Here is a 17,762-nt window from a genome sequence, read left to right as displayed (position 1 = left end):
CTGCCCCCTATACCAAACAGGTTAATATGTCTTTTCTGACAATATTTATCTGAATTATCGACCACTTTCTGATTTCCAGCCTATCAGCTGCAGAGCTGTCCCGACCCTCGTCCTTTTCGTAACGGCATCGTGATCGGCAGTGACTTCAGTGTAGGCTTCACTGTGTCCTTTGAGTGTTTGCCTGGCTACTCCCTCATCGGGGACGCTTCTCTCACATGTCTGCATGGAATCAGCCGCAACTGGAACCACCCGGTACCACGCTGTGAAGGTAACTATAGAAATAGGATATATATGGTAACTACTAGCAAATAAATGTAATAGATATGATCTCTATGGTAACAGATTGATACTGCACCTAGAGAGCGGCTGTGGGCGTTGTGTTGGGGTAATGTCACCTGACCTGGCTGTGTATCTCCTCTCATCTATAGCTCTGTGTGGGGGTAACATCACCTCCATGAATGGGACCATCTACTCCCCCGGCCACCCCGAGGAGTACCCCAACTTCCAGGACTGTGTGTGGAACGTAAGGGTTCCCCCTGGGAATGGGATCTACATCAACTTTACTGTGCTCAGCACTGAACCCATATATGACTACATCACCGTGTGGTAAGAACTTACACTCATCCCTCTCTCAGCAACTAAAGTGTTATATCATACTAAATATACATCCACTTCACTATGCTCAGTACAGAACCCATCTATGACTACAGCACTGTGTGGAAAGAAGAGATTCCCACTCATCTCTCACTCACTCAGCAACTAAGTTGTCTTTAATTTGAATTAATCTATAACTGCATCAGTGTGTGGAAAGAAGAGATTCCCACTCACCTCTATCTCCGCAACTACAGTGGGGGAAAAAAGTATTTGATCCCCTGCTGATTTTGTACGTTTGCCCACTGACAAAGAAAGGATCAGTCTATAATTTTAATGGTAGGTTTATTTGAACAGTGAGAGACAAAATATCAACAAAAATTTCCAGAAAAACTCATGTCAAAAATGTTCTAAATTGATTTTCATTTTAATGACGGAAATAAGTATTTGACCCCCTCTCAATCAGAAAGATTTCTGGCTCCCAGGTGTCTTTTATACAGGTAACGAGCTGAGATTAGGAGCACACTCTTAAAGGGAGGGCTCCTAACCGCAGCTTGTTACCTGTAAAAAAGACACCTGTCCACAGAAGCAATCAATCAATCAGATTCCAAACTCTCCACCATGGCCAAGACCAAAGAGCTCTCCAAGGATGTCAGGGACAAGATTGTAGACCTACACAAGGCTGGAATGGGCTACAAGACCATTGCCAAGCAGCTTGGTGAGAAGGCAACAACATTTGGTGCGATTATTCGCAAATGGAAGAAACACAAAAGAACTGTCAATATCCCTCGGCCTGGGGCTCCATGCAAGATCTCACCTTGTGGAGTTGCAATGATCATGAGAACGGTGAGGAATCAGCCCAGAACTACACGGGAGGATCTTGTCAATGATCTCAAGGCAGCTGGGACCATAGTCACCAAGAAAACAATTGCTAACACACAACGCCGTGAAGGACTGAAATCCTGCAGCGCCCGCAAGGTCCCCCTGCTCAAGAATGCATATACATGCCCGTCTGAAGTTTGCCAATGAACATCTGAATGACTCAGAGGACAACTGGTGAAAGTGTTGTGGTCAGATGAGACCAAAATGGAGCTCATTGGCATCAACTCAACTCGCCGGGTTTGGAGGAGGAGGAATGCTGCCTATGACCCCAAGAACACCATCTCCACCATCAAACATGGAGGTGGAAACATTATGCTTTGGGGGTGATTTTCTGCTAAGGGGACAGGACAACTTCACCGCATCTAAGGGACGATGGACGGGCCATGTACCGTCAAATCTTGGGTGAGAACCTCCTTCCCTCAGCCAGGGCATTGAAAATGGGTCGTGGATGGGAATTCCAGCATGACAATGACCCAAAACACACGGCCAAGGCAACAAAGGAGTGGCTCAAGAAGAAGCACATTACGGTCCTGGAGTGGCCTAGCCAGTCTCCAGGCCTTAATCCCATAGAAAATCTGTGGAGGGAGCTGAAGGTTCGAGTTGCCAAACGTCAGCCTCGAAACCTTAATGACTTGGAGAAGATCTGCAAAGAGGAGTGGGACAAAATCCCTTCTGAGATGTGTGCAAACCTGGTGGCCAACTACAAGAAACGTCTGACCTCTGTGATTGCCAACAAGGGTTTTGCCACCAAGTACTAAGTCATGTTTTGCAGAGGGGTCAAATCATTTTATAACATTTTTGGCATAGACTGACCAGGTGAATCCAGATGAAAGCTATCATCCCTTACTGATGTCACTTGTTAAATCCACTTCAATCAGTGTAGATAAAGAGGAGGAGACAGGGTTCCTGCAGTCAAATTACCAAATCGCCCCTCTACTGGCCTCATGGGTGGAACGCTATTAATATTTTTTATAATTTCATATATATATATGATCAAATTATATATAATTTTTTTTATCTAAAAACATGCCGAAAGCCGGTGTTTCTATGTCAAACGGTTTTGTTATACTTCAGTCTTCTGTGATGTATATAAAGAGTAATATTGGGATGAAAACTCAAAATGTAATACATTTCACCTCTATATCTGACATGGTAGAGGAGTCTTCTTTTTGTTGATCCCATAACCATGTGTGTGAGGTGTATACTTTTGTTTCAAAGTAGATTTGTTTAACAGTACCAAGAAACACTCTGCGTGACCCTGATTTCGCCACTACAGTAAAATATTAAAGAAGGATTTTTAAGCCTTGAACTAATTGAGACATGGATTGTGCATGTGTGCCATTCAGGGGATGAATGGGGCAAGACAAAAATGACAGTGCCTTCGAACGGGGTTAATTAGTAACGCTGCTGGGTTTTTCACGCTTAGCAGTTTCTCATGTGTATCAAGAATAGTCAACCACCCAAAAGACATCCAGCCAACTTGACACCACTGTTGGAAGCATTGGAGTCAATATGGGCCACACTTTTGACACCTTGTAGAGTCCATGCCTCGACGAATTGAGACTGTTCTGAGGGCAAAAGGGGGGGCGGGTGCAACTCAGTATTAGGAAGGTGTTACTAATGTTTGGTATAATCATTGTATATTGATGTCAAATGTTACATAATAATTACTTTTCAGTTAGTTTCAATAAGGGCTGCGAAGCTACCGGTAATTTACCAAACTTACCGGAATCTTCTGTCATTTTGGTAATTAACAGGTAATCTATGGTAACGTTGGTCATTTATACTTGAATAACTTGTCCATTAGCTTCTAGTGGATAGAACATATGGTTCAAGAGAAAATAGCCTTATTAATGAAAAAGCATTGTTTTCAATTAATTCTATAAATCTTCCAGTGATATACTCTCCCTTTTACAACCCTGGTTTCAATAAAATAAGACCTTTGTTTCAATACACATGAGGGGATAACAAGAAATGCTGTTGGACTATGTGATAGTCAATTAGCCTAGCCAATTATGTTAAAGCTCACCCTTGACCTTACATGTTGGATGCTAAATTAGTGTAATTATTATTAAGATCTCTATTGTTATGGTAAAAAAATATTCCTATTTTTGTTGTTTATATACTTTAAAGTGTTTTAGGGATTATACAATTGTCGCAAAAAACAACATTGTTTTTGGAGTTCCACGTTCCATAGTGTTCTCCAACCTCTTCTCCAACCCCCCCGCCCCGCCCCCCCATTAAACAAATTGACCAATAGAGATGTCACACTCACAGTCCATCTATTTAAATGCATCGGCATTGTTGTACGAAGACTTTGAATCTCTCCATGTGACCTGTGCACCAAGCAATACAAGTTCTTCAAGTATCCCCATAGATCCAGTCAAAGGCATCTTGATGTTTTAAAGAGAGCGGCTTTCTGAGTAATTGTCTTCCCCAGCACTCTGACACCACTGTTGTGGAGTGGGATGGAGAGAAAGAGAGTAAGGAAGGGGGATGGAATAATGGATGGAATGAATGAGTCCGGAGATTCATTCTAATAATTGATGCCCTCCATCCATGCGCACACAAATTCTAAGTCCCCCTTTGTTTTAAAAGAATCCATGAGGGTACTTTAATTTATTAATGCTTTCAGCAAAGCATACCCTCCACTCCACCCACACCTTTAAATAATGCACTTTCAGCATAGCATACATTCAGCATTAGCTAACGCCTCTGTCCCGAAGCAAGCACCAGCTAGCCTTGAGCCAGCCTCGAGGCAGGCCCACATACCAGTTAATTCTAGGGCTACAATACCTCCTTTGCTAATTGGCCTGGACCCTTTATTGTTGACACGAAGCCCCGCCGAGCCATCACGACTGGACTGCCGACGTGTCGCTTGATGTGGTCTCAACAGGCTATTCTGTTACGATATTGCCGAAGAACCATCTACTAGCCCTGGCACGCCAGATTTTCTGAACTCTGTGTCCCCTGCTCGCCTAGCGTAGTAGTGACTACCGAACGGCACCCTGACTCACCTATTGCTGCTATTTTGACCCTATGATCACTCGGCTACGCAGCTGATGCCCCCTGGACTCAATAACAAGGTACCTCATTTTGTTTACCTGCCGGCCCCAGCCTTGAACTTGGGTCCTGTATGTACCTAACTGGCCCGCTCTGCCCATTCATCGCCATTTAACCGTTGTTGTCTTAGCTCTCCTGATCAACACCTGTGATTGCTTTATGCCTCTCTCTAATGTCAATTTGCCTTGTCTACTGCTGTCTTGGCTAATTTTTATTGTTTTATTTCACTATAGAGCCCTCAGTCCCACTCAAATGCCTTAGATAGCTCTTTCGTCCCACCCCACACACATGCAGAGACCTCACCTAGGTTAACTGATGCCTCCAAAGACGAAACCTCTCTCATCGTCACCCAACGCTTAGGTTTTCCTCCACTGTACTCACATTATACCATAACCTTGTCTGTACATTATGCCTTGAATCTATTCTACCACGCCAAGAAATCTGCTCCTTTTATTCTCTGTTCCCAACGCATTAGACGACCAGTTCTTATAGCCTTTAGCCGTACCCTTATCCTACTCCTCCTCTGTTCCTCTGGTGATGTAGAGGTTAACCTAGGCCCTGTAGCCCCTAGTTCCACTCCTATTCCCCAGGCGCTATCATTTGTTGACTTCTGTAACCGTAAAAGCCTTGATTTCATGCATGTTAACATCAGAAGCCTCCTCCCTAAGTTATTTTTTTTCACTGCTTTAGCACACTCCACCAACACTGTGGTCCTAGCCGTTTCTGAATCCTGCCTTAGGAAGACCACCAAAAAGTCTCAAATTTCCATCCCCAACAACAACATTTTCCAACAAGATAGAACTGCCAAAGGGGGTGGAGTTGCAATCTACAGCAGAAACAGCCTGCAGAGTTCTGTCATGCTATCCAGGTCTGTGCCCAAACAGTTTGAGCTTCTACTTTTAAAAATCCACCTTTTCAGAAATAAGTCTCTCAATGTTGTCGCTTGTTATAGACCCCCCTCAGCCCCCAGTGTGCCCTGGACAACATCTGTGAATTAATCGCCCCCCATTTATCTTCAGAGTTTGTACTGTTAGGCGACCTAAACTGGGATATGCTTAACACCCCGGCCATCCTACAATCTAAGCTTGATGCCCTCAATCTCACACAAATTATCATGGAACCTACCAGGTACAACCCTAAATTCGTAAACACGGGCACCCTCATAGATATCATCCTGACCAACCTGCCCTCTAAATACATCTCTGCTGTCTTCAACCAGGATCTCAGCGATCACTGCCTCATTGCCTGCGTCTGTAATGGGTCCGCGGTCAAACGACCATCCCTCATCACTGTCAAACGCTCCCTGAAACACTTCAGTGAGCAGGTCTTTCTAATCGACCTGGCCCGGGTATCCTGGAAGGATATTGACCTCATTCCATCAGTAGAGGATGCCTGGTTATTCTTTAAAAGTGCTTTGCTCACCATCTTAAATAAGCATGCCCCATTCAAAAAATGTAGAACGAAGAACAGATATAGCCCTTGGTTCACTCCAGACCTAACTGCCCTTGACCAGCACAAAAACATCCTGTGGTGTACTGCATTAGCATTGAAAAGCCCCCGCGATATGCAACTTTTCAGGGAAGTTAGGAACCAATATGCTCAGGCAGTTAGGAAAGCTAAGGCTAGCTTTTTCAAACAGAAATGTGCATCCTGTAGCACAAACTCCAAAAAGTTCTGGGACACTGTAAAATCCATGGAGAATAAGAGCACCTCCTCCCAGCTGTCTACTGCACTGAGGCTAGGAAACACTGTCACCACCGATAAATCTACGATAATTGTTTATACGGCTGGCCATGCTTTCCACCTGGCTAGCCCTATCCCGGTCAACAGCTCTGCACCCCCCACAGCAACTTGGCCAAGCCTCCCCATTTCTCCTTCAACCAAATCCAGATAGCTGATGTTCTGAAAGAGCTGCAAAATTTTGACCTGTACAAATCAGCTGGGCTAGACAATCTGGACCCTCTCTTTCTAAAATGATCAGCTGCAATTGATGCAACCCCTATTACTAGCCTGTTCAACCTCTCTTTCGTATCGTCTGAGATCCCCAAAGATTGGAAAGCTGCCGCGGTCATCCCCCTCTTCAAAGGGGCAGACACTCTAGACTCAAACTGCTACAGACCTATATCTATTCTACCCTGTCTTTCCAAGGTCTTCGAAAGCCAAGTTAACAAACAGATCACGGACCATTTCGAATCCTACCGTACCTTCTCCGCTATGCAATCTGGTTTCCGAGCTGGTCATGGGTGCAACTCAACCACGCTCAAGGTCCTAAACCATATCATAACTGCCATCGATAAAAGACAATTCTGTGCAGCTGTATTCATCGACCTGGCCAAGGCTTTTGACTCTGTCAATCATCGCATTCTTATCAACAGACTCAACAGCCTTGGTTTCTCAAATGATTGCCTCGCCTGGTTCACCAACTACTTCTCAGACAGAGTTCAGTGTGTGAAATCAGAGGGACTCTTTTCTCTGTATACATCAATGATGTCGCTCTTACTGCTGGTGATTCTCTGATCCACCTCTACACAGACGACACCATTTTGTATACATCTGGCCTTTCTTTGGACACTATTAACAAACCTCCATACGAGCTTCAATGCCATGCAACACTCCTTCCGTGGCCTCCAACTGCTCTTAAATGCAAGTAAAACGAAATGCATGCTCTTCAACCGATCGCTGCCCGCACCTGCCCGCCCGTCTAGCAACACTACTCTGGACGGTTCTGACTAAGAATATGTGGACAACTACAAATACCTATGTGTCTGGTTAGACTGTAAACTCTCCTTCCAGACTCACATTTAGCATCTCCAATCCACAATTAAATCTAGAATTAGCTTCCTATTTCGCAACAAAGCATCCTTCACTCATGATGCCAAACATACCCTCGTAAAACTGACTATCCTACCGATCCTTGACCTTGATGTCAATTACAAAATAGCCTCCAACACTACTCAGCAAATTGGATGCAGTCTATCACAGTGCCATCCGTTTTGTCACCAAAGCCCCATATACTACCCACCACTGCGACCTGTATGCTCTCGTTGGCTGGCCCTCGCTTCATACTCGTCGCCAAACCCACTGGCTCCAGGTCATCTACAAGTCTTTGCTAGATAAAGCCCCGCCTTATCTCATCTCACTGGTCACCATAGCAGCACCCACCCGTAGCACGCGCTCCAGCAGGTATATTTCACTGGTCACCCCCAAAGCCAACTCCTTTCCTTCCAGATCTCTGCTGCCAAAATCTGGAACGAATTGCAAAAATCACTGAAGCTGGAGACTCGTATCTCCCTCACTAACTTTAAGCATCAGCTGTCAGAGCAGCTTACAGACTATTGCACCTGTACGTAGCCTATCTGTAAATAGCCCACCCAACTACCTCATCTCCATATTGTTATTTATTTATTTAGCTCCTTTGCACCCCAGTATCTCTACTTGCACATTAATCTTCTGCACATCTATCACTCCAGTGTTTATTTGCTAAATTGTCATTATTTTGCCACTATGGCCTATTTATTGCCTTACCTCACTAATCTTATTTTGTTTGCACACAGTGTATATAGACTTTTCAATTGTGTTATTGACTGTACGTTTGTTTATTCCATGTGAAATTTTGTGTTGTTTGTGTCGCACTGCTTTGCATTACCTTGGCCAGGTCACAGTTGTTGAACTTGTTCTCAACTGGCCTACCTGGTTAAATAAAGGTGAAATAAGAAAAAATACCCTCCACTCCACCCACACCTTTAAATAATGCACTTTCAGCATAGCATACCCTCCACTCCACCCACACCTTTAAATAATGTACTTTCAGCAAAGGTGGAAGTATTATTGATTTTATTATTTTCACACGGCTCTGTCTCTGTCTCAGATAGTATTAATGTTGCTGTCTCAGTCTCAGATAGTATTTATGTTGCTGTCTCTGTCTCAGATAGTATTTATGTTGCTGTCTCTGTCTCAGATAGTATTTATGTTGCTGTCTCTCTCAGATAGTATTTATGTTGCTGTCTCTCTCAGATAGTATATATGTTGCTGTCTCTGTCTCAGATAGTATTTATGTTGCTGTCTCTCTCAGATAGTATTTATGTTGCTGTCTCCGTATCAGATAGTATTTATGTTGCTGTCTCTCTCAGATAGTATTTATGTTGCTGTCTCCGTCTCAGATAGTATTTATGTTGCTGTCTCTCTCAGATAGTATTTATGTTGCTGTCTCCGTATCAGATAGTATTTATGTTGCTGTCTCTCTCAGATAGTATTTATGTTGCTGTCTCCGTCTCAGATAGTATTTATGTTGCTGTCTCTCTCAGATAGTATTTATGTTGCTGTCTCTCTCAGATAGTATTTATGTTGCTGTCTCTCTCAGATAGTATTTATGTTGCTGTCTCCTTCACAGATAGTATATACGTTGCTGTCTGCGGGGCTGCGACCGCTTCATTCTGCGCTGTGAGACATCATGCTGGCTTGTGGGTTCCCCACATATTTTCGTGCACAAACACACACACAAACACACTTGTGCGCGCACACACACATATGCACGTGCGCACACGCTCACACACTCACGTATGCACTAATACACACAAAGAATCACTCAAACTTTCTCTCTTTCACAAACACATACACACACGCTCTCTCTCTCACAAACACATATACACACGCTCTCTCTCTCTCACAAACACATACACACACGCTCTCTCACAAACACACACACACTCTCTCTCACACACACGCTCTCTCATACACACACACGCTCTCTCTCTCACACTCTCTCTCTCTCTCTCTCTCTCACACACACACACACACACATGCTCTCTCTCACAAACACATGCACTCTCTCTCTAATATACATATAAATGTTTGTTTTTGATCACAAGTTCATACAAGGGTACATACAGTATCTTGGTAAATAAATAGGCATGATGTGTCAATTTCAATGATATACATTTTGTAATTACAGTTTGGGACTATACAGTTTGTAGCTCCAGCTATATAGTTTGTAATTACAGCTATACAGTTTGTAGCTACAGCTATACAGTTTGTAGCTACAGCTATACAGTTTGTAGCTACATCTATACAGTTTGTAATTACAGCTATACAGTTTGTAATTACAGCTATACAGTTTGTAGCTGCAGCTATACAGTTTGTGATTGCAGCTATACAGTTTGTAATTACAGCTATACCGTTTGTAATTACAGCTATACAGTTTGTAATTACAGCTCTACAGTTTGTAATTACAGCTATACAGTTTGTAGCTACAGCAATACAGTTTGTAATTACATCTATACAGTTTGTAGCTACAGCTATACAGTTTGTAATTACAGCTATACAGTTTGTAGCTACAGCTATACAGTTTGTAATTACAGCTATACAGTTTGTAGCTACAGCTATACAGTTTGTAGCTGCAGCTATACAGTTTGTAATTACAGCTATACAGTTTGTAGCTGCAGCTATACAGTTTGTAATTACAGCTATACAGTTTGTAGCTACAGCTATACAGTTTGTAGCTACAGCTATACAGTTTGTAATTACAGCTATACCGTTTGTAATTACAGCTATACAGTTTGTAATTACAGCGCTACAGTTTGTAATTACAGCTATACAGTTTGTAGCTACAGCTATACAGTTTGTAATTACAGCTATACAGTTTGTAATTACAGCTATACAGTTTGTAATTACAGCTATACAGTTTGTAGCTACAGCTATACAGTTTGTAGCTACAGCTCTACAGTTTGTAATTACAGCTCTACAGTTTGTAATTGCAGCTCTACAGTTTGTAATTACAGCTCTACAGTTTGTAGCTACAGCTATACAGTTTGTAATTACATCTATACATTTTGTAGCTACAGCTATACAGTTTGTAATTACAGCTATACAGTTTGTAGCTACAGCTATACAGTTTGTAGCTACAGCTCTACAGTTTGTAATTACAGCTCTACAGCTTGTAGCTACAGCTATACAGTTTGTAATTACAGCTATACAGTTTGTAGCTACAGCTCTACAGTTTGTAATTACAGCTATACAGTTTGTAGCTACAGCTATACAGTTTGTAATTACAGCTATACAGTTTGTAGCTACAGCTATACAGTTTGTAATTACAGCTATACAGTTTGTAATTTTAATTGAATTTTTTATTTCACCTTTATTTAACTAGGTAGGCCAGTTGAGAACAAGTTCTCATTTACAACTGCAACCTGCCCAAGATAAAGCAAAGCAGTGCGACACAAACAACACAGAGTAACACATGGAATAAATAGACTTACAGTCAATAACACAGCAGAAAAAAAGTCTATATACAGTGTGTGCAAATGGCGTGAGGAGAAAGGCAATAAATAGGCCATAGTTGTCACGAGCGGGATGAACCGTTTAAGGAGTGAGTCAAGCGCAGGAGACTGAGGTCCGTTGGAACAAACTTAATTTAATAATCCAATGACAAGATCCATATATGGCTGAGAGCATAACAGTCAAAAAATGACTAAATGAAGCTCCGCTCAAAAGGCAGACGGGGCGCAGCCCGGCAACCCTAATGCCTATACAATAAACGTAACACCACACGTAACAAAGAACAATCCCGCACGAATCCTAGCTAAACACAGACAGACTAAATACCCCCCACTAATGACAAACACAAAACAGGTGCAATCACAAAACAGACATAACTAACAGACACTGAAACACAGATCGGTGGCAGCTAGTAGGCCGGCGACGACGACCGCCAAGCGCCGCTCGACCGAGGAGAGGCGCCACCTTCTGTGGATGTTGTGACAGTACCCCTCCCCTGACGCGCGGGTCCCGCAGCGCGCCGACACCGGCCTCGGGGACGACCCGGAGGGCGAGGCGCTGGGCGATCCGGGCGGAGGTTGTGGAAATTCCGCAACATGGCTGGATCCAGAATGTCCCTCGCCGGGACCCAGCACCTCTCCTCCGGCCCGTACCCCTCCCAGTCCACGAGGTACTGTAGGCCCCCCACCCGACGTCGGGAGTCCAAGATGGCCCGGACTGTGTACGCCGGGGCCCCTCCTATGTCCAGGGGGGGCGGGGGGACCTCCCGCACCTAAGCGTCCTGCAGCGGACCAGCTACCACCGGCCTGAGGAGAGACACATGAAACGAGGGGTTAATACGGTAATATGTAGGAAGTTGTAACCTATAACACACCTCGTTTATTCTCCTCAGGACTTTGAATGGCCCCACAAATCGCGGACCCAGCTTCCGGCAGGGCAGGCGGAGGGGCAGGTTCCGGGTCGAGAGCCAGACTCTATCCCCTGGGTTAAACACCGGGGCCTCACTGCGGTGGCGGTCAGCGCTCTCCTTGTGTCGATCTCCAGCCTTCTTTATACACTCCTGGACCGCATTCCAGGTCTCCCTAGAGCGCTGGACCCATTCCTCCACCGCAGGAGCCTCTGTCTTGCTCTGTTGCCATGGCACCAGGACCGGCTGATACCCCAACACGACCTGGAAGGGTGACAGGTTAGTAGAGGAGTGGCGCTGAGAGTTCTGGGCCATCTCGGCCCAGGGTACGAACCGCGCCCACTCCCCTGGCCGGTCCTGGCAATATGACCGCAGAAACCTGCCCACATCCTGGTTAATGCGCTCTACCTGCCCATTACTTTCGGGGTGGAAACCCGAGGTCAGGCTGACCGAGACCCCCAGCCTCTCCATAAACGACTTCCACACCCTGGACGTGAACTGGGGACCCCGATCAGATACGATGTCCTCGGGCACCCCGTGGTGCCGGAAGACGTGGGTGAATAGGGCCTCCGCGGTCTGTAGGGCCGTGGGAAGTCCGGGCAACGGAAGCAGACGGCAGGACTTCGAGAACCGATCCACAACAACCAGGATCGTAGTATTTCCCTGAGATGGCGGGAGATCCGTAAGGAAATCCACCGAGAGGTGAGACCATGGTCGCTGTGGAACGGGGAGGGGCTGTAATTTCCCTCGAGGCAAGTGCCTAGGAGCCTTGCACTGGGCGCACACCGAACAGGAAGAGACATAGTGTCTTACATCCTCTACCAAGGTGGGCCACCAGTACTTCCCCCTCAGGCCTCGCACTGTCCGTTCCACCCCAGGGTGACCCGAGGAGGGTAGAGTGTGGGCCCATCGGATCAAGCGATCGCGAACACCCAGCGGAACGAACTTCCGACCCGCGGGACATTGAGGTGGAGTGGGTTCGAACCGACCCGCCCGCTCGATGTCCGCATCCACCTCCCACACCACCGGTGCCACCAGACAGGAAGCAGGGAGTATGGGAGTGGGATCGATGGTCCGCTCCTCGGTGTTGTAGAGACGTGACAGTGCGTCGGCCTTCCGGTTCCGAGAACCCGGAATGTACGAAAGGGTGAACTGAAACCTCATAAAGAACATGGCCCACCTGGCTTGACGAGGATTAAGTCTCCTCGCTGCCCGGATGTACTCCAGGTTACGGTGGTCGGTCCAGATAAGAAAAGGGTGACGTGCCCCCTCAAGCCAATGTCTCCACACTGTCAAAGCCTTGACCACAGCTAACAACTCACTGTCCCCCACATCATAGTTGCGCTCCGCCGGGCTCAGCTTCTTAGAAAAGAATGCGCAGGGGCGGAGCTTCGGAGGAGCGCCCGAACGCTGCGAAAGCACAGCTCCCACCCCAGCCTCGGACGCGTCCACCTCCACTATGAATGGCAAAGAGGGATCCGGATGCGCCAGCACCGGAGCATTGGTAAACAGAACCTTCAGACGACGGAAGGCTCTGTCCGCCTCTGCCGACCACCGCAATTGCACCGGACCCCCCTTCATCAGTGAGGTAATGGGAGCTGCCACCTGGCCAAAACCCCGGATAAACCTCCGGTAATAATTGGCGAACCCCAAGAACCGCTGCACCTCCTTTACCGTGGTAGGGGTCGGCCAATTACGCACAGCCATAACGCGGTCATCTTCCATCACCACCCCTGTGGGGGAAATGCGATATCCCAGAAAAGAAACGGCTTGTTGGAAGAACTCACATTTCTCAGCCTTGACGTATAGGTCATGCTCCAGCAGCCGCCCAAGCACTTTACGCACCAGAGCCACATGCGCGGCACGAGTGGAGGAGTAGATCAGGATGTCATCGATGTACACCACCACCCCCTGCCCGAGCATGTCCCTGAGAACCTCGTCCACAAAGGATTGGAAGACGGCGGGAGCATTCTTTAACCCATACGGCATGACGAGGTACTCATAATGGCCAGATGTGGTACTAAATGCAGTCTTCCACTCGTCTCCATCTCGGATACGCACCAGGTTATACGCGCTCCTGAGATCTAGTTTGGTGAAAAAGCGCGCCCCATGAAATGACTCCACGGCCGTAGCAATGAGAGGTAGTGGGTAACTGAACCCCACTGTGATAGAATTTAGACCTCTATAATCAATGCACGGGCGCAGGCCTCCCCCCTTCTTCTTCACAAAAAAGAAACTCGAGGACATGGGTGATTTAGATGGCCGAATGTATCCCTGTCTCAAGGATTCAGTGACGTATGTCTCCATAGCCACTGTCTCCTCCTGCGACAGAGGATACACGTGACTTTTAGGAAGGGCCGCGCCAGCCTGGAGGTTTATCACACAATCCCCCTGTCGATGGGGTGGTAATTGAGTCGCCTTCGTTTTACTGAAGGCGATAGCCAAATCGGCATATTCAGAGGGGATGTGTACAGTGGAGACTTGGTCTGGACTCTCCACCGTGGTTGCACCGATGGAAACTCCTATACACCTACCTGAGCACTCCCTCGACCACCCCTTAAGAGCCCTCTGCCCCCATGAAATCTGAGGATTGTGAGAGGCTAGCCAGGGAAGTCCCAGCACCACCGGAAATGCCGGGGAATCAATAAGAAACAGGCTGATACGTTCCTCATGACCCCCCTGCGTTACCATGACCAGTGGCACTGTTACCTCCCTCACTTGGCCAGACCCTAGTGGTCGACTATCTAAAGCGTGCACGGAGAAGGGTTGGTCCAGTTTAACCAGGGGAATCCCTAACTTATCAGCAACACTTCGGTCCATAAAACTCCCAGCTGCGCCTGAATCGACTAGTGCCTTATACTGGGAGTGAGGGGAAAACTCAGGGAAGAAAACAGAGACATACATGTGGTCGACAGGGGGCTCTGGGTGTGGCTGGTGCAGACTCACCTGGAGGGTCGATGGGGTGCTCCGCCTGCCATCTGAATTCCCGCGAGAACCTCTCCAGCACCGGTCCGCAGTGTGTCCTCTACGGCCACAGTGGGTGCAGGAGAGGCCCCCCCCTCCGGTCCTCCCAGCAGCAGTCCCTCCAAGCTCTATGGGCGTTGGAGCAGGAGGGATGGGAGGTGGAATGAATAGGCCCCGATCGGAACGTCCCCGGGCAGCCAGCAGGTTGTCCAGCCTGATGGACAAATCAATCAACTGGTCCAGCGTGGTGGTATGGTCCCGGCAAGCCAGCTCCCGGCGGACGTCCTCACGTAGACTACACCTGTAGTGGTCAATCAGGGCCCGCTCATTCCACCCCGATCCGGCGGCTAGAGTCCGGAACTCCAGAGCAAAGTCCTGAGCACTCCTCGTCTCCTGCCTCAGATGAAATAATCGCTCGCCCGCCGCCTTGCACTCCGGGGGATGATCGAATACCGCCCGGAAGCGGCGAGCGAACTCTGGGTAGTTGTCCTTCGCTGAGTCTGGGCCCTCCCAGACGGCGTTGGCCCATTCCAGGGCTCTACCCGTGAGGCACGAGACGAGGACGCTTACCCTCTCTTCATCGGAGGGAGAGGGCCGGACGGTCGCCAGGTACAGGTCCAACTGGAGCAAAAACCCCTTGCACCCAGCGGCCGTCCCATCGAACTCCCTGGGAGCCATGATCCGTATCCCGCTTGTACTGGGTTCGGTTGGATTCGGTAGGGGCGCAGGGTGATGACTCGGTCCTGGTGGGGTTGATGGAGCGACTCGCTCCATGCTCTCCAATCGGGTCAGCACCTGGTCCATGGCCGTGCCCAGTCGCTGGAGTAGGCGGGCATGTTGGGAGACTTGTTCCTCCATTGAAAATGTTTCTGTCCCTGCTGACTCCATAAAGTGGTGCGGGATTCTGTCACGAGCGGGATGAACCGTTTAAGGAGTGAGTCAAGCGCAGGAGACTGAGGTCCGTTGGAACAAACTTAATTTAATAATCCAATGACAAGATCCATATATGGCTGAGAGCATAACAGTCAAAAAATGACTAAACGAAGCTCCGCTCAAAAGGCAGACGGGGCGCAGCCCGGCAACCCTAATGCCTATACAATAAACGTAACACCACACGTAACAAAGAACAATCCCGCACGAATCCTAGCTAAACACAGACAGACTAAATACCCCCCACTAATGACAAACACAAAACAGGTGCAATCACAAAACAGACATAACTAACAGACACTGAAACACAGATCGGTGGCAGCTAGTAGGCCGGCGACGACGACCGCCGAGCGCCGCTCGACCGAGGAGAGGCGCCACCTTCTGTGGATGTTGTGACAATAGTAGCGAAGTAATTACAATTTAGCAAATTAACACTGGAGTGAGAGATTTGCAGATGATGTGCAAGTAGCAGAAAGTAAATAAAAACAATATGGGGATGAGGTAGGTAGATTGGATGGGCTATTTACAGATGGGTTGTGTGTGTACAGCTGCAGCAATCGGTCAGCTGCTCAGATAGCTGATGTTTAAAGTTAGTGAGGGAGATAAGGTGGAGCTTTACCTAGCATAGACTTATAGATGACCTGGAGCCAGTGGGGCTGGCGACGAATATGTAGCGAGGGCCAAACGACGAGAGCATACAGGTCGCAGTGGTGGGTGGTGTATGGTGCTTTAGTGACAAAACGGATGGCACTGTGATAGACTGCATCCAATTTGCTGAGTAGAGTGTTGGAGGCTGTTTTGTAAATGACATCGCCGAAGTCGAGGATCGGTAGGATAGTACGTCAGTTTTATGAGGGTATGTATGGCAGTGTGAGGGAAGGAGGCTTTGTTGCGAAATAGGAAGCAGATTTTAGATTTAATTTTGGATTGGAGATGTTTAATATGAGTCTGGAAGGAGAGTTTACAGTCTAGCCAGACACCTAGGTATTTGTAGTTGTCCATATATTCTAAGTCAGAACCGTCCAGAGAAGTGATGCTAGTCGGGTGTGCGGGTGCGGGCAGTGATCGGTTGAAAAGGAGTTTTACTAGCGTTTAAGAGCAGTTGGAGGCCACGGAAGGAGTGTTGTATGGCATTGAAGCTCGTTTGGAAGTTTGTTAACAGTGTCCAAAGAAGGGACAGATGTATACAGAATGGTGTTGTCTGCGTAGAGGTGGATCAAGGAATCACCCGCAGCAAGAGCGACATCGTTGATATATACAGAGAAAAGAGTCGGCCCGAGAATTGAACCCTGTGGTACCCCCATAGAGACTGCCAGAGGTCCGGACAACAGGTCCTCAGATTTGACACACTGAACTCTATCTAAAAAGTAGTTGGTGAACCAGGCAAGGCAGTCATTTGAGATACCAAGGCTGTTGAGTCTGCCGATAAGAATGCAGTGATTGACAGAGTCGAAAGCCTTGGCCAGGTCGATGAAGACGGCTGCACAGTACTGTCTTTTATCGATGGCGGTTATGATATCGTTTAGTACCTTGAGCGTGGCTAAGGTGCACCCGTGACCAGCTCGGGAGCCGTATTGCACAGCGGAGATGGTACGGTGGGATTTTAAATGGTCAGTGATCTGTTTGTTAACTTTCAAAGACTTAGAATGGCAGGGCAGATGGATATAGGTCTATAACAGTTTGGGTCTAGAGTGTCACCCCCTTTGAAGTGGGGGATGACCGCAGCAGCTTTCCAATCTTTAGGGATCTCAGACGATACAAAAGAGAGGTTGAACAGACTGGTAATAGGGGTTGCAACAATGGCGGCGGATAATTTTAGAAAGAGAGGGTCCAGATTGTCTAGCTCAGCTGATTTGTACAGGTCCAGGTTTTGCAGCTCTTTCAGAACATCTACTGTCTGGATTTGGGTGAAGGAGAAGCTGGGGAGGCTTGGGCAAGTAGCTGCGGGGGGTGCGGAGCTGTTGGCCGGGGTTGGAGTAGCCAGGAGGAAAGCATGGCCAGCCGTAGAGAAATGCTTATTGAAATTCTCGATTATCGTGGATTTATCAGTGCTAACAGTGTTTCTTAGCCTCACTGCAGTGGGCAGCTGGGAGGAGGTGCTCTTATTCTCCATGAACTTTACAGTGTCCCAAAACTTTGGGAGTTAGATCTA

At 47.3% G+C, this 17,762-nt stretch overlaps 1 protein-coding gene across 2 annotated transcripts in view; it reads left to right on the top strand.

Moving 5' to 3' along the window:
• Positions 1-17,762, top strand: part of LOC115175584 (CUB and sushi domain-containing protein 3) — a 670,680-nt gene that overhangs the window by 518,852 nt on the left and 134,066 nt on the right. For both annotated transcript variants that reach the window (XM_029734929.1, XM_029734928.1), the window contains 2 exons: positions 80-268; positions 429-606. In XM_029734929.1, the coding sequence (XP_029590789.1) occupies positions 80-268; positions 429-606 (367 nt within the window). The remainder of the gene's footprint in view (positions 1-79; positions 269-428; positions 607-17,762) is intronic.

The sequence above is a fragment of the Salmo trutta genome, chromosome 36 (assembly GCF_901001165.1).
Source record: "Salmo trutta chromosome 36, fSalTru1.1, whole genome shotgun sequence".
Taxonomy (NCBI): domain Eukaryota; kingdom Metazoa; phylum Chordata; class Actinopteri; order Salmoniformes; family Salmonidae; genus Salmo; species Salmo trutta.
This window is presented reverse-complemented; position numbering and strand designations above follow the sequence as displayed.